The 26,928-nt window shown below is 54.4% G+C and overlaps 1 protein-coding gene across 1 annotated transcript in view; it reads right to left on the reverse strand.

Moving 5' to 3' along the window:
• TTC7A (tetratricopeptide repeat domain 7A) overlaps positions 1-26,928 on the reverse strand; it is a 114,395-nt gene that overhangs the window by 61,372 nt on the left and 26,095 nt on the right. The window contains exons 4-8 of the mRNA XM_028103929.2: positions 23,683-23,813; positions 21,131-21,246; positions 9,837-9,915; positions 8,891-9,048; positions 8,240-8,303 (exon numbers count right to left, since the gene is read on the reverse strand). Of these exons, the coding sequence (XP_027959730.1) occupies positions 8,240-8,303; positions 8,891-9,048; positions 9,837-9,915; positions 21,131-21,246; positions 23,683-23,813 (548 nt within the window). The remainder of the gene's footprint in view (positions 1-8,239; positions 8,304-8,890; positions 9,049-9,836; positions 9,916-21,130; positions 21,247-23,682; positions 23,814-26,928) is intronic.

Consider the following 26,928-nt stretch of genomic DNA (forward strand, 5'->3'; position numbering starts at 1 on the left):
ACACGAATCGTAGGGTCCCTGAGCTGAGCAGCCACAGGGCAGTGACCAGGCTAGGAATGCTCTATGAACGAACACACACACACACACACACACACACACACACACACACACCCGCCCACCCCTGAGGGCTGTATCTGAGCTGAAGCGAAGCTCGGTTCCAGCCAGATGCTTCTCTGCTGGCTACTCCCAGTAGCCCTCTCCCTCTGTAGTAGGGGCTGAACCCCCTTTTGTGTGTTGGGACTCACCCTCTTCTACTCCCCCACACAGGACCTCAGAACCAAGGATGCTGGGATAAAAAGGAGCTGCTGGCCCTTAAAACCAATTTCTCACTGTCAGACCCAGATCATCCTTCCTGTCCACAGATGGTCTTCAAAACCTCCTTCCAGGCAGGATTACGAACCCCTCCTCCCGGTCAGGGGCTGAGGCCCCCATGGGTGAGGGGCCATAGAGGCAGAAGAAGCCCAATGGCCTTCAGACTGCAGGATCTGAATGTGTCCTGTTGTGCAGGCCTGAAGTGCGTTCCAGAGGCTTCTGGAAGCCAAGATACCTCTGAGACCCAAGGAAGTGACTCACCCATGGGGGCACTTCCGGAAGGCAGGCCAGCAGCCAGGGGCCCTGATGGGTGCCCCTCCTGCCACGGCAGGCGAGGGCTGCCACCACCCCCATGTCCATGGACCTGCCCCAGGAGAAGGCACGGGATGTCAGGGGATCCCCAGAAAGGATGAGCGCCGGTGCCAGCCTGATAAACAAGAGCTGGTCGGGAACTCTGAAGGGTTAAGGGGAGAGAAGTAGAGAGGGAAAGTGCCAGAGAAATCCCACTCCTTCCCAGTGAAATCCACCCACACAGGCACCATCAGGAAGAGAGAAGAAATTCTGAGAGGCTTGGCAGGAGCTTTCTGACAAAGCGGAGTAGGAACACAAAACTGGCCATGTACCTCCCCAGCCCTCCACTTCCAGCCCTCCCCTCCAGAACTCCCCAGCTCCGGCCCGCGAGGGTGGGGCCCCGAGAGGCGGCCCGGCCAGGCAGCCAGGACAAGGGTGGAGGCAATGAGAGGACACAAGGTACGGTCCTTGTCCTCAGGGCGGGGGCACTGGAGCCCAGAAGCAGCCGCAGTACTTGTGCTCAGTGCAAGGGACCTAGAAACCTGGTGGAAGAGAGGGGTCCTGATGGAAAGGGGACAGCGCAGGCAGCCTGCAGCGGGGTGGTGGGGGCGCTTTTCTGTGGGGTACAGGGAGAAGCCTGGCTGGGCATATGCAGGATCTGGGAAGCTATCCGTGCAGACTGGTCTTATTCTGGGGATGGTGAGCAGCGAGCTGGGACCGCGGGCCTCAGCTCTGGTTGGCCTGTCCTTGAAGAGTAACCTATGCAGACCCCAACTCCCAGCCCCCTCCAGACTGCTCCAGCACAAAGTCAAACCTCCTTCTCTGCGGCTGCCACGAGGCCTGGCCCACCACCTGGCCAGCTTCTCTCCCAACCAGCTCACGGTCCTCCCCCTGCTCCACAGAACTCCCCGCAGCTCCCTCTCAGCAACAGGGACTGTCTATGCCCTCGGTCAACCTGGATGCCTCCTGGCTCCTCACAGCTCAACTCAGGTACCCGTCAACCTGACCGACCCTGCCAGGCAAGGCTGCCCCCCTCTTGTCCTCTCCTAGCATGGGGCACATACCCCAGCCCCTGTATACCCCCAAGAGTTCCCTGGTTCTTGGGGCAGGGACATGTCTCACTGTCTCCACACCTTCCTTGGTCCATGTTTGTAGAAGGAGTGATGTTGAGCAAGATTTCTGGGCTTGGTGCGGAAATGTTCTCCTCTTGCCCTCAACCTTGACCTTTAAGACAACAGTAGTATCTCTGACTGTGTGCCTAGGGGTGGATTTCCAGCACTGGGCTGGGATTAAGTCAGAAAACCGGAACAGAACTGAGCCTGTACTCAGCCTGGGGGCTGGGCCTCCCCAGGAGGCAGACAGCAGGGAAGAGGTCTCCTGGGTGGTGGTGGTGGCGGGGGTGGGGGGGGGGGTTCCTCAGGAACTGGCCTGTGTCAAGAGGGAAGCAAGGTTCCCCAAAGGAAAACCAAAAGCAGAAGTTTGCCCTGGTTGCTATGGCTCTTGGGGAGGGCTGCGGTAAAAGGCTGTGGTGGTGTTCGCTGGGTGGGAGAAGAAGGGGCAGAAGGAAGGAAGCTGTGGGGGCTAGTGACGCGGCAGGAATTCATGTGCAGCATTGAGGGTGGGGGCCTCAGACACTCCGGGGGCTTCGAGTTGCTGCCCACGTGCCCCGGGTGTCCTGTTCCCTCCTCCCCTGGGCTCACCACCCTCAGGCCAGCGATGCTCCCAAATTCACCAGCAGCCTGCCTTGAACTAGTCCCAGCCACGCTTTCCCTCCACCATTCAAATGGCCTCGCTAGGAAATCCCTCAGATCAAATGCAGAGAGAGAGAGATGAATGTGCCTATGACCTATAAAGCACAGATGCAGACACTGAATATTCTTCTTACCACAATCATCCTTACTCCTCTGGGAGTAATGAAGACTCTTCTCCCCTCGTTCCTCCCTGCACCATCTCCAGGCCCCCACCTCTGGGGATGCCTCGCCCTTGTTTGGACCACACATTTTGTCCTAGGCAGGGCCCCTGAGCTGTATGGCTCCTAACCCAGGCCCTCTGGCTGTCCCCCCCAGTGCAGCCTCCTCCAAACTGAGGACACTCACCCCAGGCCCTCTGCAAGCCAAAAGAGGAAAATCCAAAAAAAAAAAAAAAGGCATGCACCTCCCTACCCCCCTCCTCTAACAGCTCATCACTGCCAGTGTGACCCATATCAGGTCTTGGGAGAAGGATCCATGAAGCAAGTCTAGGGCCTTACAGGAGGGCTGGTGGGGAACTGCCATGTCCCCAGGCTGGCCAGCCCATGTGAAAGCCAAGGCAGGCAACGCTCCCTCCAACAGCCATCCCTTATGTGTGCTGCACATTGGCTTCTGAAGGTCACATCCGTCACATCTCATCTGGACTCACAATAACCCTGCGGGGGTGCAGGAGGAAACCACGATGCCCTCTTTGCAGATGGGAAACGGAGTCCCAGAAAGTGAACTAATTGTGCGAGGTCCCCGGGAGGTAAGGCTGCACCTTCAAAGGCCAGTCCAGGATGGCTTCTACTGCCTCATGGGCCTCTCCTGGTCCCGACCCTCTGCTGACTACGAGGCCTCAGACCGCATTGACTTTCGTTTCCATCCAGCCCCGTTTCTCCTTTCTAATCCGCCACACAAGCAGGGTGAGAGAAGAAAAGGGAGAACTTGTGGACTACTTTGCAAGTGGCAGCTCATAATGACCTCATGTGCTATGGTTCTATCTCACAGATGAGAAGACTGAGGCCCAGGGAAGCTCCCCCAGGCATACAGATAGGTGGGACCCAGCTTAGAACCTGGACATTCTGACTTCACCCCCAGAGGCCTCTGAAGAAGTGTCCAGTAGCCTTGTCCATGCCATCAGAGGCCCCAGGATGGCTCTGCTTATATGGTAACCAAAGCAAAACACCAGGCTGGGCCTTCCCAATCAGGGAAAAAGCCCCTTGGGCAATGTGTCCAGGGCCCTGCTCCGCCCTGTTCTTAGACACAGCTGCTCTACCTTGGCCAAGCACCCAGTCTCAGGGCCTGCTGCTGGCAACCCCCCAAATCACCCCAGAAAGGAGTTCCCCGGCAGCATCTGTGACTGGCACCTGCCCCTCTCCGGAGGGCGCCGTCATGTTCCGCTCCTGCTGTCCTGCCCCACCAGCAGACGGAATTACCATGGCTTGCAGGCTGCCAGTCGACAGAGCCAAGAAATACCATGCTCAGTGATGTGGCCCATCCACCCAGAGCCCTGGGCCAGGCCCACGCCGTCGCCCACTCTCCTGCCATATCAGCCTTCAGCGGCAGGAATCACACTCTCTGGCTCTTCCTGCCAGCAAGGGCGAGAGGATCTCCCACCTCTACTGAACCTCCTGTTCCGAGCTTTCAGCAGTAGCAGACCCTTTACCGTGGCAGCCTGCAGCAGAGCAAACGAGGTGCCAAAAGCCAGAACAATCTGTGCTCCTCTGCCGAGTCCCAAATGGAACCGAGCCCAAGAAGCACTTTTTTTTTTATGGTATCCTCAAACCAATTTTTCTCCCAACCTGATCCGAGCCTGATAATTCTCTAAAATGAATGAATCGGAAGCAAGCATTTATCAGGACAAACAAACCCGTGCTGAACATCTCTAACGTACCAGGCACCTGTGTGGTTTGTTTTCTGGCTTTTGCTGTGCAGAAAAGCCTTATTAGCCTCATTTTACAGATGAGAAAACTAAGGATCAGGGAGGGAAGAACCTTGCCCAGGCCCCGCAGACTGGGAATGGCAAATTCAAGGCTCAAACTGCTGGTGTGACACTGGACATGGCACAGTTCACCTGTAGGCTCCAGTCCCCAGAGGCTACCCGTCCACCCCACTCTCACTCAACACTGGACCTGTGGGGCCTTTTAGTTCCTGAGCACCTGATACCAGTAGCAACTTCTCCACCAGCTGAATGAAACAGGGACCCAAGGACTCAGTCTGCCTCTGCATATATTTTTATGCCTAGATGAGTATTTTAGAAAGGATCAAGACTTCTGTACTTCCTGGTTCTCCAACTGTTTGAGAAAATCAGACTAGTTTTGATACAGCGTTCTTTACAAACTAGAATATACACTTGGGGTTCAGGAGACTGGGGCGATTCCTTCTGATGTGAGGACGAGGATTTCCTCCAGGTCCCTGGATACATCTCCAGTAGGTGGGAGTACATCGGGGACGGGGGCAATGACTGAACGAGATGGGATGGATGGACAGATGGATGGAAGGATGGATGAGCAAATGGGTGGGTGGATGAATGGCTTTTAAAATGTCCTTTTGGCCCCAAAGACTCAAAACTAGGTCCAAAACACAAATCTTCTTCAACCAGTTATCACTCGCGCACGTTGCATTTCTGTGACAGCATTTGTAAGGTTTCTATTTACCTCTTGAAACACAAGGATGTGGGGGGTTCTCTATTCATTCTGATCATGCTCGGTTAGCCTGTAACAAAAACCATATCCAAGGTAACAGTCCCACACTCAGGACTGCTCGCACGCTACTCCTCTGAGTTCTAAACCGCAAAATAGGGGCTGACATGCTCAAGAAACCTGCACAGGTGCTCCGGCGATCCTGGAGGTGGAAAGCTTTGATGATTATGTCTCCTGGGCCTACTGTGCTGGAGGAGCTTTTACCGCAGCATAATGGATTCTGCAGGTATTAGGCAAAGCTAAGTAGCAGCCAAGGCAGCCAGCTGCTGTTCTAGAGGCTTCTCCCTATCAACTGCGGCCAAACCCAGGCAGCACCAAAGGGAGATGAGGAAAACCCTGCAAGTACCTGGGGGCCAGGCTGAGCCCCAGGGTTCAGCGAAGGGATCAGAGCCTGCGAGGCGGGCACAGTGGTGACTACACCTGACGGAGAATGGGACCCGCAGGGAAGGAGGGTATGAAACGAGAGCAAGAGAGAAGCCAGAGGCTAACTGGTCGCTCTGAGAAACAGCTCCAAGCCACTGAGGCCAGATCCAGATCCCAGGAGGAAAGCTCTGTAGAGGAGACTCCAAAGCTTTCCCCCCAATTCCTGAAGTTTCTAAATGGGTGACAGGGGTGTGAGCAAGAGGAAACAAACCAGCAGGCCCTGGAGGAGTGCCTCCTCCCGGCCCAGTGCACAACTTCCTCTGCTTTGCATGCTCAGGGAATCCCCAAGACGCCGCCTGGCAAGCCGGCCCGCACCCTGAGTCTCTGGGACAGGCCATCAAGTCACACAGCCTCCTGCAAAAGGGCAGGAGCTGCTAGGAGGGAAATCACATATTTAGGAAAATTCACCTTGGCTCCAAATGTGGGCCGCCTTTTAGTAAAAGGCCATTCTCCACTCTGAGATAGGGGGCAGCTTGAGGGTTTGGGGTGGGGGCAGGGGGGATAACCTAACGGAAAGGCATCTGAACTCTGGTCCTGGGCACCCAGATAGGGCAGAGGCCACGGAAAATGGCTGGGAGAGACAGAGTCCAGCCTCAGCCCCCCTGCCATCTCACGCCAACAGGCATGATGTCCCTGTTGATAAAGCCCTCCCTGAGCCTCGTTTCATTTGAGTCTCAAAATCACCCCCTTGGCCCTTTTTTAGATGAGGAAACTGAGAACCAGAGCAGCTTGGAAGTGGCAGAATCGGGACTGCGGTCCAGGGCTTAGGCTCTGTGGCCCGTGCTTTGGAAGCTATGTAGGGAGGCAGACGTGACTTGAATCACGGCTGTGAGGATTATTAGTATGTGATGTTGACCAAGGCAGATACCTGTCCTGAACCTTACTTTTCTCATCTGTAAGATGGGAACATATTAGACTGAAGGGTATGAAATTGTTATCTGTCATATGGCTCAACATAAAATGCCTCCCTCTATGAGATCATCAGCTTGGAATCTGGCAGAGAAAGGACCTAAGGAATGTTTTCAGCTTTCACCTTTTTACCTCCCACCTGTAATCCTCAGCACAGGGAGAGGAATTTCCCCAGACAGGTGACTTCAGTGGAGCTGCAACTGAGGGTGTGGGTGGGGAGATGGCTCAGGTGTCGGGGGAGGGGGGCAGGGAGGGGTACTGGTCTATGTCTGATGTTCCATCGTTAGAAACCGGGGCCCAGTCTGTGGTCAGAGTGGGGGCCCATTTTCTGTGAAAAGTGCACTGTTCTCCCGTGAAAATCAAATCTGGCACTCGGTATTTCCATCCTCACCTTAGGCTAACCAGTTAGATGCCCCTCCTTGGAGCAACCACTTTCCCCCTCACCTGCATGACCCTGTAAACCTTTTAGTACCACAGCCTAGCTGAGGAAGGCTATGATCTCTCGCCGCCCCAGTCCAGTGCCCCACATCCTGCCTACGTGCTGACGGGCCCACGGATGTGGAGGAAACCCACTGACCAAAGCACTCATGGCCCCAGCTATTCAAGGGTATATTCGTTTCCATCTCTTCAGGGACCCAGCTCATGGGGGCTTGTTTCTTAAACTCCTACTTCCACACACTGCTCTCAGATGTGCCAGTTTAGCAAAGTTAGTTCTCAACCTGGGGGGGTCCCCAGCTCGCAAGCTCTGAGAGGCCCCTCAGTTAGAGGGCTCAGACCCAGCCTTGGACTCCTCTGCAGCACGCCCCCACCCCTGGCTTCTGCGGCTCCTGCACACCCCTCTCCGCCTCGCCCAGACCAGTCCCGGCCATCCTTCTTACCACTCCCTGGACCACACCCCTCTCCTTCACTGAGGCTCAGGGCCCATGCGTGCATGTGTGTGTGTATGTACATACACTGGTGCGTGCTTGGCTCATCTCCCCGCCTGCCACGGGGGGAAATGGGTCTCGTGAAAACAGCCAAAGAGCACTTCATGCAGGCTGTGTCCAGCATGCTTTACCCCTCCTCTGCTTTACTTTTTTTTTTTTAAGATTTTATTTATTTATTTGAGAAAGAGAGAATGAGAGACAGAGAGCACGAGAGGGAAGAGGGTCAGAGGGAGAAGCAGACTTCCCGCTGAGTAGGGAGCCCAATGTGGGACTCGATCCCGCGACTCCAGGATCATGACCTGAGCCGAACGCAGTCGCTTAACCAACTGAGCCACCCAGGTGCCCTGCTTTACTTTTCCATAGCACTCAGACACTAGGACCCTGGATAATGTAGTCGCTAATTAATTTATTGTCCACCTCCCTCACTAGAATGTAAGCTCCATGAGGGCAGAGACTTTTCTCCATTTGTCTGCTGCCGTGTTTCTGGCTTCCAGCACAGGGCCTGGCACAAAGACGGTAATAATGAACTGTGGCGTGAATGAGTGAATTCACTGAGGCTCAGAGGTTTTAGATTTGCCGGTGGCCCTCAGCTAACAGTGGTAGAACTGGAAGCACCTGCCCCTTCCACCCCCTCACATCAGTCCCAGAACCAGCACAGGGCTGCCCAATACACACTGCTGACTCACTGATAAGCGTCTTTTATAATCCTGGAAGAGATGTTGGGGACTCCCAACTCAGTCCCTACTCGGCCTCCCGAAGACAGCCTTGTGCATCAGACTCAAACCTAGGAAGTGAGCCTCACCCCTGGGGCGGGGGGGGGCAGATGCAAGAACCTCGCTTCAGGGGCGTCTGTGGGAGGCTGAGCTGGGCCAGGACTTGGCGGCCTGTGCCTGAGTCCCCGCAGCCCTCCCCCACCAGGGCAGAGAGGGAAAGGCCTGGAGCTTACCATGGACTCACTGATGAGCAGCAGCAGGAGGGCTTCCTCTATATTATCCTTCGGGCAGTAGAGGCTGAAAGACACAGACGGCAGCACCACCTCCAGCACAAGCCTCCCCAAGCACAGCGGCTGGCCCGCCACCCCGGCCCTTCGGCCCCGGAGTCAGCAGCGGCCCCGGTAAGGTGATGCCCTCCTGCGTAATTCACAGACATCGGATACTACCTGCAGCTCTTTCTCAAGTCCCAGAGTTCTGCATCTGAAAGGCTGGGGTGAGCGGCGGGGCCAGAAATACTGCAGATGCTCTGCGGGAAGAGATGTCCCTTCCAGAGCCCGGGGCTGCATGACACAGCCAGGGCAAGGAGCAGGGGAGAGCCGCTCAGATCCCGTTGTCAATTATTTAACAAATAAGAGAGGAGGTATATGCAGACTAACAGGAAGGCAGGTAACCTCCAAATAATTCGACCTTTGGATGCCTTCTAGAACGCTCCTCCCAACCCCTATCCTGAGACCGTTTTCCCTGGTCTATTTGCCTCCTGCGGATAACTGAAGAGCCTGCCTGACAGTGAGCTCGGTGGCAGCCGGAGGAAAGTGCAGGGCAGAGGGAAGGGACGTCGGAGCCCCAAGTGTGGCATGAGACCGGCATGGTCCAGCAGAGCTTACTTGTCTCCTTCGTAGAGGTGAGGTTTCCGCAGGGCCTGTGTGATGAAGGAGTTCTCCTCCTTGCTCATGAACTCAGGCAGCGGGTGGGACAGGGGGCTCCAGTAGCACTCCTCACTCAAGGAGTGTAGCAGGACCCCCGCCAGATGCTTGGCCGCCATCTGGCAGAAAGGGAGGAACTCAGACCCAGAATGCCCCCCACCCACCACCCGGCCAAATCCGCCAGCCCTGCAGTGCGCTGCCCCTTCGGAGGCCGACCACTCCACTCCACTCCCAAGGAGCCCCCTGTTCTCTCTGTTTCCAGCACTGAGGCCACCCCACCCCTTCTGTTGGTTTTTGATGGCTTCTACTTAATCTTCTGTCCTCTGTCCTCTCCTAGACGGGAGGTACGTTTCCTCCTCCTCCGGCCCCAAGGAGCCCAGCACAGCTCTGAGTATTTAGCAGGCCCTTGCAGAGTGTGAAGCCACTGGCCTGGGCAGCGCTCTCAACCACATACCTTCCTGATACTTGATCAAAAATTCTAGAGTGAGAAGCAGCTGTGGCTCTGATTTGGGGTGAATTAAAGCCTAAGAAGGTAGGCCTGAATTGGGGCAGGAAAAGGAGTCCAGGTTATTTATTAAAATCATAAACAATCCCTAAGAGTTAGCCTACCACCTTGCTAGGAAGGGATGGCATTGGGTTTTAACTCTGATCTAATGCTAGGGGCTCTGTGCAGTGCTGAGACAGGGATGCTGAGGGTGCTTCCCGGGCTTGGTGGGAGAGAATGCTGAGCTCGATTAAACAATGTCTGCCATGAGCACAGACAGGGAGAGGAGAAGCGTGCATATAACATACTGTCATCGCTCATTCAGAGGCTGCCTGCTAGCGCTTCTGTTGTTTCCCACTGAAAAGTGGCCCCTGTATAAGCCAACCACAGCCAGCACCCAGCCCCGAGGCATCGCTGTGTTACCACTTTGAAGTTCTGAGTTGCTTTGGTCTCCACGGTGCGTAAGACCTCCCGGAGCTCTCTCATCCCTTTCACGATGTTCCTAGGGGGAAGACAGCAGAAGCAGGGTCATTCCCAGTCTAGTTCCCACACACATCATCATCAAACCTGCAGACTCAAGCAGGAGCCTGCCCATTTGAGCTTTACTTGAAAACACTCAACTGGAATGAAAAGGTCAGAGCTGTGACACCAGGATCCTAGGAGCCCAGGACACTGTCGATCAAAGAACAGGAAGGATCCCTCTCCTCCACAGCCCCCCAGGAACCCCGGCTTCCAGCTCACCACCAGAAGGGGACCAAGATTGAGTATTTCAAACAAGATGTCATTTGGCCCAAAAGCCTTGGCTGGTGTCAGACTGACTTGAATCCCCCTCAAATTTTCCATCTTCCCCCAGCACATCTGGTCAACGCTGGGGTCCACCCTCACCTCTCAGTCCCTGTCACCAGGGCCCTGGACCAGCCTGCATCACCTGGGGCCTGGATAACCACAAGGGCCAGTCTCACCTCCCCACCAACCCCTGCCAGCCCTCTCGGCCCCGAAATAATTTGCAAGCTTTTTTAAAGTGTGACCCAGAATAAAAAAAAAAAAAATACATTTTAGATTGTAACGCAGTATGCACACACTTTCCTTACATAAAACGGAAGCAAGTTTCTTGACACACTACTTAGCTCTAGTGTGTGCAGGCCACTCTGGTGTTTCCAATTTGACGTCTTGCTCTGTTTTTAAATTCTGGCTGAAGCCCACTAAACAGGTCTTGCAACCCACTGATGGGTTGTGGCCTGCAGTTTGAAACACTGCTCCATTGCCCCTGGAGGGGCCTGTATGCCTGACACACAAACGTTATCTTTTACCACACCCACACCCCCTCAAGGCTAGCCCCTCTGTCAGCACCCCCAGGGCTCACAGAATCCAGTCTAGGTCTTCACAGTGGTGTCGTGGGGCTGGCGGGTCTGCTCCTCGCCCCTCACCCATCTCGTCTCCTGCCACTCAGGTCCTTTTTGAATAACCGACCATATGACCTATGTCAAGTCTTGTCACAGACTCCTCCCACTGCCTTAAACAGCCCTTCCGCATTCATCCTCAGAAAGCCTTTCCAATAACACTTCCTCCTTGCAGCCTTCCCAGACCCTTCCCCACACTCGCGCCTCCAGCCTGCGTCCCTCTTGCACCCTGTCAATTCCTCTTTTGAAGCATGACCTTGCATGGTCGTTTTCCGTTTACGGGCTGACCCTTCGTGCACCGTGCACTCGGAGGGCAGGGCTCCTGTCTTTCTCCTGAAGCTCAGTACTAGCACAGCTCCTGGCACACAGCAGGTGCTCAGCAAATGTTTGAGCCCTGCCTTCCTCCTTTGCTCTGGGGGTTCCCTGGATCACAGCTCACAGGGGAAAGCAGAGGCCGCCAGGTTGGCAAATTTAGAAATGAAGACCACACAGACAGGAGAAAAGCCAAAGGTGGCAGCCAGGAAAGTTCCAGGTGCCCCTCCTGCATCTTTCAGGCACAGAACAGATTCCTGGGGGCTTTGGGGCCTGGAGCCATAAAAGGACAAATAGGCAGACCAAGTCCCTGCCTTCTGGGAACCTCTGGTTTCAGAGAAGAAAGCAAAGATGTGCAAACTACCAACGTTATACACACAGACCCTCGTTTGCAGGGCTGAGAATGGAGACAAAGACCACAGGGATAGAGTCAGAGGCACAATGACCTTTCCCAGTCTGTCCAGAGCTTCAGAAGAACCAGGAGGGGCTAACGGGCCAGGGAACCACAGGTGTCCTGAGAGACAGTTCAAGTTTGGGCGCGGCCACCGATGCCACGAACTAAGGACGGGCTTGCCTCCCTGGGCTGTGCACGGTCTCCTCCTCTCCCAAACCGGGCCTTCAGTGTGGACAGCGTCTCCCAGACTTCTGTCATCTGCATCCCACGGTTACAAGTTTTGCTCCTAGCTGCACATCATCAATGTTTTTATTTATGCAACACTTTTCTTTACATCTTCTTTTTTACTGTAGGAGATGTATCTTAATCAAAAACACCTGGAATCATGGATTTGGTGTGCTAGTTTTTTTTCTTTTGCCAACAGATATTAAATATAGAAGTACTTACAAAAAGTCAGTCTGTGTATCACTCCAAACCACCTTGTGTATCACCAGAGGTACATTTTGAGAAACAATAGATTAGAACACAGGTTCTCAAAGTGTGGTCCCTGGACCAGCAGCATCAGCATCCTGGGAGCCTATTAACAATGCAAAGTCTGAAACCACCCCCCTGCCCCCACTCCAGACCCGCTAAATCAGAGACTCTTGGCTGAGCCCAGCAATCTGGTTTTTTTTTTTTAATGTTGAGTAACTTCTTCTTATAATATTTTGAATGTCACATCATGTGCTCCTTTGTCCTCCAGATAATGTTGATTTCTACCTCCTCACCCCAACCATCTTAAATTTTGAGGTAATCAACCTACAACCTGGGTACGTTTAGACCATGCATTTTATCTCCCTTTCTGTGGGTGGGATTTCTAATACCAGTTCGGTTTTCAAAGCCTTTACTATGTTGCTTTGACGAAATTCTGTGTGTGCCACTCAGGGCTTATTTTAGCAAGTGGATCATGTTTCGTATTATTATTCAGCTCCTATAACCTTTGCAGTGAATTGGGTTTGTATTGTGCATGTAACACATGCATGCAGGGGTGAGCCCTAGAACTTGTGCTGGATCACAGAATAGAGAATGCTCACCTCTATCTCTTGACTTTACAGGCCTCCCCCAACACACACACACACACACACACGCGCCCGCGCGCGCTTCTAGGATCCACTTTTCCTTGTTCTCTTTCCAGAAAGATAGGAATTCTCCTTGAGACTTCTGCTGTCTGTGCCCACTGACTAGTTCCATAACTGAGGTCATCTTCAGGTCAAAGCTAGGAAGTCACCATCCAGGAAGTCAGATGTGAGTCTTCATGGGCAGAACCCAGCGTATGCAAATCAAAAAGGGCCTGGTTCAGGTTCTTCTCCAGGACCATGGTGGCTTCCATGGTGTCCAGGGTTTTGCTCCATTCATCTTGGGATAGCTTCTCTAAGTCCTCCCTTGATGTGGTCTCTTCTCTCCCTTTAGTTGTGCAGTTTGCAATGTCCAGCAATCTGGGTTTTATCAAGTTTTCAGGGGGTTCCCAAGAATCTTCAGTTTTGAAAACCACCGGTTTGGATGAGCCTCAGTGTCTTCCGGTTCTCCCATGCTAAGAAGCCAGGTTCCAGAAGGGACAACCTGACACGGAAACCCTAGCTTCGCAGCCAGATCCTAAATCTGTAATCTTGGGAAAGTGTAGCAGCCACTCCGAGTCCTCGCCTCCCTGCCCACAGGAGGAGGGTTCCTCCTGTGCTCCTAGTGCTGTCAGGAAGACGAACGTGTACGAAGCCCAAACACACCCAGGCATGTGCGGGAGGCGCACCAAATAGTTATTTTCCTTCCCCCTTTTACTTTGGGTCCTAAAGATCTTATTAAATTATGTTTTAATCTGCCACGTTATTTTGCTTGGCAGTCCAGGAGTGAATGAGCAGGGGGGCGGAGGACAGACGTACCTGAGGGGATCTCCCAGCTTTGTGTCCACCTGTCTCCTCCCGTGACCCCTCCCCCACCTGTCTCCTCCCGTGACCCCTCCCCCACAGGGGACAGACACACAGGATTTCCCTGGGAGACACACCACACCCAGGGACAGACTGGGAGTCCCCAGGAACCCAAGCAAGAGGAACCTGCAGCAGAGGCCCTTCAGTCCCACCGAAGGGCCTCTGCCTTAGAAAAGAACCCAACGTTAGCCGGCCGGAGGTCAGGCCAGCTGAGGCGAGAGCGCAGCACCAGCCGCCACCAGGAGGGAGCAACAAGACAGGCTGCATGGGCTTCCAGAAAAGAGAAGAAATGGCTGGCTCTGGGAAGTCTGCAGGAGAGCAATGCCCTGGCAGCTGGGCCAATGGCCACAGGCTGGGGCAAGGCTGGGCCCAGAGGCTGGACCCTGGGACTGCCCCAGAGCCGTGGGGCCCAGAGTCAGTCCTTGGTTGCTGGGACCTGTGGGTGACTTTCCATTCTGTGGGCTCCCTGCCACCTTCCTCCCTGGCAGCCCGGCTCAGGCTGCTACCAGGAGCCCAGAGCCAAGAGGGACTACCGTCTCTTTTTCCCACTCCAGCCCAAGGACTGTCCTCTCTCTGCCTTAGCCCCCACATCATCGACACTAGGAGAGGGCCCCCAGATCGAGGCACTGGCATCGCCTGGGGGGGGGGCGGGTGCAGAGAAATGCAGACTCTCAGGGATCCTGCCCCCCCGCCCCTGATATGCACACAATGAAGGATTCAGAACTGCATTTTCTCAAGATCCCATGTCCCAAAAGTTGTGTAATTTTACTATTTTCAAATCTGTAAGGGATTCTGGCATCTAAATCAGCTCCCAGGAATCCTTTCGCAAGGCAAGTCATCACTCTCAGGCATCTTTTGGGTAAATCCCAATTTTTACGGAATGCCCATAAAGAGAAAAACCAGCACAGAGGCTCCGGTGGCCAGGGCTGTACGGGGAGAGACTTGGGCTCCCAGCTGGCCCTGACCTGTTCTGAGATGTCGGGAACAGCCCTCTGCCTCAGCTTATGCCTCCGGGAAATGGGAAATCAGATGGGGTTTCTCCCACCAGCCTGAGCGAAAGCTCCCCGTGCCAGGTAGAGCTGGGGCTCTGCCCAGGCCCGTGAAAGGGCAACTTGAAAGATCTCTTTGTTCTTGGTCTCTCGCACTGACCTTTCAGAGCAGAGCTGCCACTTTCAACAAATATCCAAACAGGGCCTCAGACCAACCCTGGCCCATATCAGGCTGCGTGTGGAGAAGCCAGGAAGCCATTGATCCCAACTCAAGTCAAGCCTGGCTGGCCGGGAACAGAAAGACAGGTGTGCAGGCAGGGATGGGTCATCGAGGGAGGCCTCCAGGTGGGAGGCGCGAGGAGGTGGTGAGCCCCTGGCAGGCCCCTTGTCAGCAGCAGGCAGCGGGCAGATTTTCCCAGGTGCTCTGTCTCACTCCATCCTCACAGCTCCTGATGAGGCTGGTAAGGCAGGCATTGTTCTCCCAGCTACCAGCACAAAGCTTGGCACAGAGAAGGCACTCAAGAAATCACTGTGGAATGAATAAACTCTCATTTTTCCAACAAGAAAATGAAAGCCTGGTACACACCCGCCTTTCCAGACTATCGCTTCCCGAGGGGAGGGGCGGGCTTGCCCCAGGCACCAAGGCTTCAGACTTTTCTCCCTTTAAACTAAAAAGATTCCCGAGAAAGACAATGCTTGTCTTTTGACCCAGCAGGGTTACACTTTCCCTTACTGGCTGTGTGAACTCTAGGACGCCTGAAATTCAGCTAAGTGACTAGTCTTTCCAGAGTACCTACTGTCACCCAGTGTCTGGTTGGTCATCAGCCCTGTTGACAAGAGACATTCAACAAACACTCGTGGAGTGAATGGAGAGACAGAATGAGGGAATGAATATCTCATTCGTGGCCCTGCAGGTAAGGAGCACACAGTCTGTTAAATCAGCCACACTCTTGAATTTATTCAGAGCTTAGCAAAGTGTTTTGCATACAGTAGGTCTGCAACAAATATTGTTTTGTTTCGTTTTTTGGTTTGATCTGAAACAGAGAAAAAGAAACTGCGTGGAATTTATGGTTGAACGGAATCTAAACAGACAACTGTGGCATGGGACCCTGGCCAGAAGTCCCCATGTCAGGGCTGACACTGATTACGTAGGAGAGGTTTCTGGTCAAGGACTGAGAAGAACACAGCCAGTTGGCAGATCCCACCAGCTGGAGGGTTGAATCAGGAGGCAAGGTCAGGTGAAGTTCAAACACCTATCAAGCTGTTCCCTCCTGCCATAGACCCATAGCATCCGTTTCAAAAACTAGAGCTCTCCTCTTCACCCCAAGTCGCAGAAAAAGGTAGTGACGCTTCCCTTGCAGGGCACTGAGGACATCCGGGCAAAGAGATCTTTCCTGTCTAGCGAGGTGCGGGATGGGTAGTGAGTGGGTGCTAACAATAAATACGGGCTGTGCGTTAAGAAAGCCTGGGAGAGTATATGCTCTCCAATGGGCCTCCGGGGCTTTCCTGTGCCCCAGAGTGACACAGGTCACTAGGAGGCTCTCTGAGGCTTCCATGTTGGTGGATTCTGGCCCCTGAATCCTCCTTAGAGCACTCTGTCTCCTGCCCTCCCCAGCCCTGCAGAGAGTGGGTGGCTGTCAAGGGTAAGACAAAATTGCTGCTGACTGAAGACACCCCTCACGGGGTCATACCACACAGGAGGCCAGGCCCTCTAAGGCAGAGCCCCTTCCTCACAGCCTGCTGCTGCCCTCTCAAGTCAGCACCTAGCTGGCAGCTGCGCACCCACACACACACTCACACACACCCACAGCCCTCAGCGAGGGAGAGTGCTTTTTATAAGGCTGAACAACCTGCCAAGCCCCAGGAAACTCCCTTAGAAAGCACACACACTCCCTTCTCTATTGTTTGGTTTTGGTACAGTGAGTACGTATTGCTTAAGTAATTTAAAAAAAAAAATTTTTTTTTTTTTTAACACGCACAAAACATATAGCCCACCTGGTTCAGTACACATGGCTCAAGCTCACTCTCAGCCCAGAGCCAAGAAGAGGTTCTGCAGGTCTAGGTAGAAGGAAGGGGAAAAAAAAAAAAAAAAACCACTCCAAAGAGAATGGCCCCTTGCCCACTCTGGGGGAAGAAGCCTGCAGCTCATGTTCTTGTTTCTTGGGAGCTGCCCAGAGACTCGGGTCCCAGTGAGGTCAGGGCCTGGACGGGGACAGTCAACTTTCCTGCTATTGTGTCGCCCCTGGCTTCCCTTGCACCTCACCCCTGGAGCTGCTTCATGCAAAGGAGAACCAAATCTCTCCCATAGCTAGGACTCTGGGCCCCGCTGCCATTGTCCGAAGCCACCAGAACACATTCGAAAGGTGCCCTCTCCTGGCAGCTGGTGCCTTCGGAACTACCCGGGACAAAGCTCCGATCAGAGTCCACGGCTGCCCTCTGGTGGCAGCGAGGGGAATCGAACTGAGGGTCTCAGACCCCTGCCCTCTGGACGGGGCCTCTCTCAATTCATAATTTTCCTTTTAGGGCAAGGCCCCTAGGGGAAAAATGAATGGCCCTCAAACCTACTAAGTCTAAAATATTTAGGCCCAGGCTTAACCAAAGCCCAGAATAAAAGAAGAGCTGTCGGAGGTCAAGCAATCCCCGCACCCCCATTTTGCACAGTGGAGAACACCACACCCTTTAAATTATGTCAAATCCTCACACTGAGGGACAAGGTTAGACTCTGGGAGCAGGTACTGCTTGTGGCCTTGGGAGTGGGGCACCCCCAGTCCACCCAGGGCCCACATGGGGATGAGTGCCAGCTCTTAGATTCTGCCCGGAAGCAGGTCCCACCATCTCCCCCTGCTCCTCAGGCCCCAAGGGAAGTCTTCTAAGGCCGAGAAGCTCCCTGGTCCCTGAGAGCCCACTGTATCCCAGCAGCACCCCCACCTCCCTAGCACCTAGCAATGTCTGAGGGCTACATTCAGCTCCTTGACTGCTCTGTGCTGGAATGGAAGCTCCCGAAGGAGGGGAGCTCATCCTGTTCCCAGGTTTAACCCCATGAGTCAGGTGGGGTGCCTGGTGCATGGAGGGCTCTCAGAGGCTACCTGTGAAAGGAATGCTTGGGCTATTCTCTGGGGTGTTTTTCCTTAGCCCCCCCCCCTTACTGGGCCATGACCTCTCTTTACGTGGGGAAGGGTTTTATCACCTTCCCAAACACCCCAAGAGCCCCAGGTGAAGTGGGGGGAATTTACCAACAGGAAATGGCCCTGGAGCCCCTCTAAAAACTTTTCAGAGCTGCCCTGGAGGAGAAGACCCAATGTCAGACATCGGGGTCCCAATGTACCTCCGAACCTCTGCCTCTCACACCTTAGGCTAAGGCAGTGGTTCTCAACTGGGGGTGATTTTGCCCTCCGCCACCCAAGACATTTGTCAATGTCTAGACATACTTTTGGTTGTCACACTTGGGGCAGGAAGAGCTACTGGCATCTAGTGGGCCGAGGCCAGGGATGTCGCTAAAGCCTACAACATACTGGTATCTGGCTCACAATGTTAACAGGTCAGTACCCGAGAAACCCTGGATTGAGGCGACTTTTTTTTTTTTAACTTCCTAACAACAACAAATATATATACAAAAAACCACTGGAACTGGTGATTCACCTAGGAAGATGGAACTCTGACCTGAAGACCATAATGAGTAATTATGAAAGCTCGTACCACTGTGGGTGGGGGGTAGGCAAGGCCCGGGACTGTGGGGGGGCAGACCCTGCTCAGCACCAGGCTTGCTGGCTCTGGGCAAGTACTTCTCTCCTTTCCTCAGTAAGTGGGGACATTATTAATTCTTCTTCATAGGATTCTGCCTGGCATGCAGTAAGTATTCAACAAGTATTAGCTACTGTTAAGAGAAAAGGGGGATAGAAATTCTTTAAAGTCCAGCCAAGCACATGGGGCCACAATCCCTGCTCTAAAAATAGCTGTCACATTCCCGGGCCACCTCTGGGCTGGATGCGGGCACAGGAAATGGATGAAGGAGCTGAGTTGTTGCCACATGTCCTGGGGACTGCTGCTCAACACTCAAGCTTTCAAATGTTTGGGCTGTTTGCTTGGAAAGAAATGATTCAGTTTCCATTGATCTTTATTTGGGAGGCACAGGGGCGCTGGGGGAGGGGGAGGAGGAGAGTCAGCATCCTGTCTTTCAGGACTAAAATCTGGGCTTCAGAAGGAAAAGAGGGCGCAGGGTGGGGAGCAGAGTGACAGAAACAGAACAGTAACTGGAATTACTTGGGCTCTCCTGGAGGGGTGAGGGTTGGTTAATGCCCTGCCACTGCCGGTGGCACCACACACACACACACGCACATGCACAGCCAGTGTGTGCAGAACACAGACAGGGAGGAAGAGGCCCACTCGGGGAGGGGTGGGACCAGCTTTGGGAAGAGGAGCCACCTGCTGAGAATGGTGACTCAGGGTCCCAGAGGAGCAGAGAGAGCCCTGAGTCAGCATAGCCAGGATCAGCCCAACCATCACCAGGGCCGTCCTTCCCCCACACCCCCAACCACAAAACTGGAAACTACATGGGTTTCGAGGCTACTTGGATCCGAAGCTGGAATCCCAGTGTGTGAGGTGGGGCAAGTTACTCAACCTTGTTGAGGCTCTGTCCCCTCTTGAGTGACCTGGGGTCACCTGACTTCCTTCACGGGACGCTGTCCACTGAACACATGCACACAGCAGGTGTTTGATAACTGCCGGCTCTCTCCGTCCTTCCCTCCTGGCTGTCCTTGACTGTCACCTTAACCTTGTCACACCTGGAACACGTGTGGTGTGGGGAAGGGGAGCGGGCAGCCCTGAGGGGACCGCAGTGGAGCGGGGGTTCACAGCAACACCCCCTGTGCTCTGAGCTCAGTACTCAAGGTGCTTTTCATTCCTGCCTCTCCTTGGATCCTCACCGTACCCCGACCACCCCCCATGCAGGACAAACAGAAGCCCCCTGTTCGAGGAAGGAAGCGGAGATGGGGGTTGGGGGGGAGAAGAGGAACTTGCCCAGGGTTGCTGGGTGGCCTCCCACTCCTGGGCCCTGCCTTGGAGACCTCCAGATGGCCAGGGCGCCCCCTCCAAACTCTTCCAACTGGAAGCTGAGGCCACACCTACCAAGCCAGCGTGCACTTGGAGCAATCACACATGAGGTGGGTGCACCTGGCGGCAGCAGCAGGGGCTCATTACCCCTGCCGTTTCTGCTGTGGGCAGGGCAGCCTAATGGGTAGGAGCGTCAGCTGGGTCCTGCATGTGGAGTCCTGGCTCTGCCCAGGGCAGGTCACTTATGTTCTCTGTGTCCCCACGTCCCCCCGTAGAATGGGGATGCAACAGCGCATACCACAGAGGGCTGTTGGGAGGACCAAATACACACGAGGCGAAGTGCTTAGCAAAGGCCTCCCGGAGACTCAGCCTGTATTCAGACAATGAGTATCTGTTAAATGCAAGAACGAAGGGGACACTGGAATCCCAAAGGGCTACTCCTAGGGTGTGCCGTACCGAAGAGCACCTCCACCCTTCGTGCCTACAGGCGGCCCTGGGAGGGGGGGCCTCTTAAACACGCAGCAGGCATCAGTCAGCACACATTTCCGTAAAGGGCCAGGGAGTAAATATTTTAGGATCTGCTATCTATTCCAGTCTGGGTGAGAGACAGTAGGTCCACATTTCGTGTGGCTATGTTCCAATAAAACTTTATTTGTAAAAACAGGCGGCAGCAGCCCCGTGCTGCAAAGGTTCCGGCGAGGGGGCATCTCTTCACATCCCCCCTCAGCCCCGAGAGCCGCACCTGCAGACCGAAGGGTGCCCCGGGGCGGGGGCAGGGGCAGGGGCAGGGGCCGGAGCTGCAGCTAGGGAGAAGTAGCCAGGTGGCAGTTGCCTGGGCAGCAAAAACAGGAACCGGCCCTCTGGGCTGCTGTGTCTCTGAAACTGAAGCTCAGCAACCACAAAAGGAAAGAAGAGCACAAGCGGTGGAGGTCGAGCAGAGGCGGCATGCTTCCCAGGGTCCCTGTGATGAGCTCCGGTCCCCAACCCCCCCAGCCACACGGTGGGCTGAGCCCAGGGCTCTCTGGGCTTCCTGCTCCACACGTCCCCAACAGGGACAACCCCTGCTTCCCTGGCCTGTCGCAAGAAACATTTTAAACAACAAAAACAAAAGGTGTGAAGTTCAAGCTTGGGCCAGCAGCTTACCCAGCTGGGGACTGTCATGAAAAATAATACAAATCAATGATAATAATGCTTCTGACTTTCCAAGCAGCTGGAATGGATCAGGAGCTCTGGGAGGTATTCTCCCCCGAGAGCAGGGTGACAGCCTGCCTCCTGGTAGGGACCCTTCTACCCTGTTCTTACCATTCAGAAGACAGGGACTCGAGCAGTATCCCCTTGTCTGACGGTGAGGGTAGAGCGGAGACAGAGAAGGGGCACACAGGCCTCCTCCAGGCCAGGGGTCCAGCTGGGGCAGGACTGCCCCCCTCCCCAGGTGTGTGCCTCTGCCTACCTCAGCCTGACAAGTTGGGAACACATCAGCTCCCACCGATCCTCTTGAGAGAGCACACACCAGCACACACCCAGATCAGAGAGGCCAGACTTAATGTGACGAGCGTCAGGAGCACCCCCGGCCCAGAGAGAAACGTCCACTCCCACTCAGCTGCCAGCGACCTACCCCTTCTTCAGGTTTGTCACATAAGCGCTCTGGAGGGCAGCTTCCAGGAAGTAGGTGAGCTCATAGTCAACCGGGTGAGAGCCTTTCAGGTGCCGTGCCGTGGTGTTATTTGTGATCTGGGAAGGGGAACACAGAGAGAGCCACTGTCTCAGAGTTCTGAGTCAGAGGGGCTGGGGTGAGAGTCAGCCCCGGCAGATCCGGCGGCCCCATCACCGGTGCCCATCCCTAGCTGCCTCAGAGGCACGCCCCTCTCAGACCAAACCCAATCTAACTTGCTTTTGTTTAACATACGTCTGAAACACACTCTCCTCCTTCAAATGCTGGATGCCCACACAGCCCTGCAAAGCTGGTTTTGTCTGCATTTCATAGACATGGAAACTGAGGCTCAGAATGTGCCTGAGGTCACAAAGCCAGCCATGCACCTAAACCTCAAACTTAGGTCTGGCCAGTTACAGGCTCAGGCTATTTCTACGACTTCTTGGTTCACCCAATCAACAAACCCTTGAGTGACTACCATATACCAGGAACCGTTCCTGCCTTAGAACCATGGGATGTCAGAATAGCCCATCAGCTAAGACACCAGGTTCCCGGAAAACCTGAGCAGCAATTGTGTTATTAACTGACCTGTCCTCAAGCCCCAGCTCTAAGAGGATCATCTAGCCCCACCAAGACAGGCCTGCCTTTCCTGTGCCACCTCCCTTCCCTGATCCAAGAAACAAATCAGTGAGCCATCCACCTTATCTTTAAGAGAGCTTCTCAGTTCCTTGGAGCTTGGGGCTGGGTCTTAGGAGGGACACACAGCATTCCTGAGAATGCACAGGATTCCACGGCCTGCCCTCCCTTGACCCGAGATAACCAGCTCCCAGGGCCTGTTTGTCAGCCCACTGCCACAGGGCCCTGATTCCGGCCCTGCACACCACAGCCCATCATCGCAACCCCGTTTGAAAGTTGAAAGCCTAGGCTTCTGACTGAATGGGAGACTATTTCATGAAAGTTTTCTCTACACCATATACAATTCTAATGGGAAGGGCTCCTGAAACTCTGCTGTCTAGCAGGGATCCACGTGACCTCAGCAGAGGTCAACTCAACCACGCCAAGTCTCCGAGTGGACTTCTGCCAGGGAATGTGCTCGAGTGCTGTTTTCCCTGAGTCCCCGAATCACTTCTTCCTTCCTCCTAAAATCCAATCAGGCAGAGGGGCTCTAGGGTAGTGACACTCAACAGGGGCACGATTTTACCCTCCAGGGACATTTGGCATCTCTGGAGACAGTTTTGGTTGTCACCACGTTTTGGCTGGGAGGCAGGGAGCTGTTGGCATCTGTAGAGACCAGGGATGCTCCTGAACATTTTATAATACACAGGGCAGCCCCACACAGCAAAGACTGATCTGGCCCCGATGTCCGTAGTGCTGAGGCTGAGAAACCCCGCTCTGGGGGAATCAGCCTGGCCTGAGGATGACTCCTCCAAAAAGGCCTGTCACAAGACAGGTGCTGGATTGACATTTTGGCACTTGCCAAAGTAGGTGAGGCTCTGGGCTCTGACTCTCAGCTCATGACACCGACCCCAGGAGCCTCTGCCGTAGCACCTGCCTTCTAGCACCTATTAACTGTCTACTGAACGGAATGTCTAGGCATCACCCCCGAATTCTCCCCCATGAGTGATCAGAGCCACACTCCCAAGGTTCCAATCCTGCCCATGCCACTTAGCAACTGTCTGAACTCCTCCCCAAACCCGAGCTTCTCACTTGGGAAATAGGAACAACAGGGCCTCTCCCAGCCAGTGGGTGTGAGGGTTAAATTCGAGAATGGCTGTAAGGTACTCAGAGTACTGCCCGACACAAAAGCAGGAACTCAGTGACCATTTGTAGTATCCTTCTGAAATAGAGCTGTCTATGCTCCTCCCATTAAACCAAGAGCTCCCCAGAAGGGAAGAGCCGGGGTAACATCACAGTATACTGCTAACACCACAACTCTGGCCTGCAAACAGTTCATACAGGCCTCCCGCAAGAGGAAGTGGGGAGAAGGGGAGGCCTGAGGACTTCCAGACCCCGGCTGGCTGGCCTCTGCGGGCCTCTGAAAGGCCCGGACAATGGGCTCCAAAGCCTCCCCTCCGCCTGCCGCTCCCCCTGCTTGTGCTCTTTCTCTCTCTGTCAAATAAATAAAAATAAAATCTTATAAACAAAACAAAACCAAAAACCTCATCTACTAGATGGGGATAAATACCTGCTTCACAGAGTTGTGGTGAGGCTTACATAAGTTTAACGGGTGCAAATAGGCTGTCACATTTGGTCGTCCGAGTTGAGCTCACCCAGGAGGCTCTGGGCTCCCTGGTGCAGACTCTATTAAATCTGTCTGCTGGAGGCAAAGGGTCTCGTACTGACAGAATAGGTCTACTGCGAGGAGCTTTCCAACCACTGAGGTGGAGGGGCGCTGGAGGGGTGGAGGGTGCCTTTTCCCAATATGCACAAGGGCGATCCACGGGCTTAGTGGGGGCCTGCTGTGATAGGTGTTCCATGGAGGCAGCTAGAAGCAGAGTGCCATATTCTCAGCTCACCTTCTCCAACTCCTGCAGGAATACCTGAGCGATCCAGGAGGCCCTCTCGAAGCAGGTGATCACTTCCTCCTCCCTCTCAGTCAGGCGGTGGCGGGAAGCGATGGAGTTGGGCAGGCGTTCCAGGGAGAGGCCTGCGGGAGGAGGACAGCACCTCAGACCTGCCCTGCCCTGGCCCCCTCCCCGACCCCAGGCCCTGCTCACGGGCCCAGGGGTGGGCTCACCCCGGGGGAAACCCGGGCTCAGGGGCAGCCAGTGGGGGGCGAGGTCGGCGGCAGGGAAGGAGGAAGCTAAAGCGGTGGTATTGGTGGTGGCTGGGGTCAAGCTGCGGGCCGACAGAGGGCACCCCCAAACCCCACACGGAACCACATCGTGGCACTCCCATGTCCAACTCCTGCCCACCCTTCCAGGCCAGCTCTTACAGGAACCACTTCCTGACCCTCCTTCCAAGTCGCTGGCCGGAGATACCCACTGCCCGGGCCCTCGCTGTTTCTACGCTGTACTGCAGGTGCTGACACCCAGCTCTTCTCTCCCCCCGTGGCTGAAAGCCCCGCGTGGGCAAACTGTGAGCCTTTCTGCACCACCTCTGCAGGCCCTACCGTCTGCCCATGACAGAGGCTGGAGCTAGGCACCCTTCCACAGAACCAGTTTGGTCCTCGCCTAAGTTACTCACACGTGGGTCAGCTGGCAAGCAGACAGCTGCCACCTCTACCCCCAAGGCACGCACTCCGTTATTTTTTTTTACCACAATGAATTTTTTTTTAAATAAAATAAAGTAAAACCATTGCTCTAAAGCAAAAACAAAACAAAACAAAACAAAACACCCCCCCAAAAAAGCATAAACGAACCAAAGAAAGGGTCAGAAGCCAAGAAGGGAAAGCACTGTTATGCCTGTTAGCGGTGGATGCCATAAAGGGAAACAACTATATTTGCATCATTTTTTTTTTTTAAGACAAGAAAAAGACTGAATAAATTCATGGTCATGGAGAAGAAAAGTCTAGAGTCAAGATGAGACCAGCCTGAAGAGGACAGACACTGTCTGAGCACCCTGCCCAAGGCTCTACCCCCTGAAACGTCCCAGTATATGCACCTGTTAACACCCCACTCTGTTTTGGGTCAAGTCAGTCTCAACTGTGTTTCCGTCACATGTGACTAACACACAGACCTGACTAGAGAGTGCTGTCCTGGACCGGTGCTTCCTCACGGGCAGCAGCCAGGTCTCTCTCACCTTCGTGTGCCACACGGTACTTTACATGCAACGGGTGCTTAGGATGAACTTACTGGAGAAGCTGTAGGAATAGAACCCCCAACTCTCTGCTGCCCTGCGCCCCACGGCCAACCGATGACCGTGCCCTCAATACTTCCCTTCCTCTTCTCTGCCTCCCTTATTTTAGGCTTTACTTCTCGAGTGGATGACCACATCAGCCTCCCTGGCCTCCCTGCCTCCAGTCGTGTTCTAATGTGTCCTGCACACTGCTCCCAGGGTGATCCTTCCAGAACTCTACTGCTTCAACCCTTCAGTGGTCCCCAGTGCTACAGGGTGAGGTCCAAACTCCCGGTGCTCCATATCAGCCCCTCTAGGATTCCATCCCTGTCACCGGGCCATCCTTGGCGCTTGCCATGCGCTACAGGCTGAATGTTTGTGCCCCCAGCCTCCAGGTCCCATGTTGAAGACCTAGTGTCCAAGGTGATGGTATTAGAGGCAGGGGTCTGTGGGAGGTGATGAACAGGATTCGTAGCCTTATAAAAGAGACCCCAGAGAGCTGCCTCACCCCTTCTGCCACGTGATCACAGAGGAAGTCAGCAGCCTGCAACCCGAAAGAGGGTCCTCACCATAACCCAACCATTCTGGTGCCCTGATCTCAGACTTCCAGCCTCCAGAGCTGTGAGAAATAAACGTGTTGTGTATAAGCCACCTAGTCTGTACTTTGTTAGAGCAGCCCGAGCTAAGACACCACAGCTGCCACGCCCACACCCAACCTCCTGTTTCCAACTGCTGACCTTGTTCAAGTTTTTCCTCCTGCCGGGAATGCACCCCCGCCCCACCTAATCCCCTAGGTCCACCCCAAATCACCACTTACCTTCTGCCCCTCCAAATACTGCCTCCTCTATGGAGCCCCTCCTAATATGCCCTGGTATGACCAACCCTTCCCTCCTGGGGCCCCAGTCTATGCTTGACATACTCCTGCTCCACCATTTCTTATACTTATTTCTTCGCACGCTTGCCCAGTCAGACCGTATGCTTTTAAAGGCACAACCATCTCACGTTCATCTTTCTACCGATTGGGTGGGCACTCAGCAAGCACTGGCCGGCTGGCGGAAGACATGGCAAGCCCGATCCTGCCTGACAGAGTGCAAAGTGCCCTGCAAACACAAGGTAAGGAATTATCGTTTTGCATGGCTAGATCCCAACTCATATGGATTTAGTGACCTTGCCCTCTGCCAGGCTGGGGCATGAACGGGTCCAAAGGTTGGGGTGACTCGGCCTGGGCGAAGGCAGTCACAGAACGTGAAGGCCTTTGCTCAACATAAAGACTCAGTGACCAGGGTCACTGAGTGTCACCGTGCCTCCTGCCAAATGACTCATAACCAGGAGGGAAAAGCTCCTCACTCGCGAGCGCTAAACAGGGCGGAAGACTAGTGGGAGTCCTGGAGGAGATGCAGAAAGAAGGCACAAGGCAGGCACCACTGCTCACTGCTGGTGCTGGCCCTGCCCCTCCTCCCTAGCTGCGGGGCCTGTCCACCCTGCAGGAAGATGGGACAAACCAACTGTTCAGAGGCCTGGCCTGGGAGACCAAGGGCAGACGGCGGGAGGACACAGACATTCCAGAAGCCCTACAGTGGATCTGTTTCAACACGGTCACTCTGTGGCTATGTGAGAGACAGGCTGCCTGTCTAGGCCGGGCCCAGACCTGGGATGGATGATGCCAGCCGCCTGGCCGGCTCAGGCTGCCTCCAGTGGGCTGGCCACTGCAAAGTGGTGAATTGAGTAACATCTGTCAGCGGAGCCTCCACTGTCCACCGTTTCATTTGTTCCTGGTGCGCCCAGCAGGGGCCTCTCTGCCATGCTCCTCTGGAAATTCTCAGTCCCGTCCTCCTGGAAAACTCGCAGCGAAACCCCCTCCTCTCTGAAGGCTTCGTAAGCCTCCCGACCTGAGAACCAGCAGCACATTTTCCCTGCATCTCCTTTGCATATGCCTTTTTCCTCCCCTGGAACCATCCTCTCTGCCCATTCCTGATTGCTCTTGG

Source organism: Eumetopias jubatus, unplaced genomic scaffold (genome assembly GCF_037043125.1).
Source record: "Eumetopias jubatus isolate StellerSeaLion01/CBP00866 unplaced genomic scaffold, mEumJub1_p1.0 scaffold_9, whole genome shotgun sequence".
NCBI lineage: Eukaryota > Metazoa > Chordata > Mammalia > Carnivora > Otariidae > Eumetopias > Eumetopias jubatus.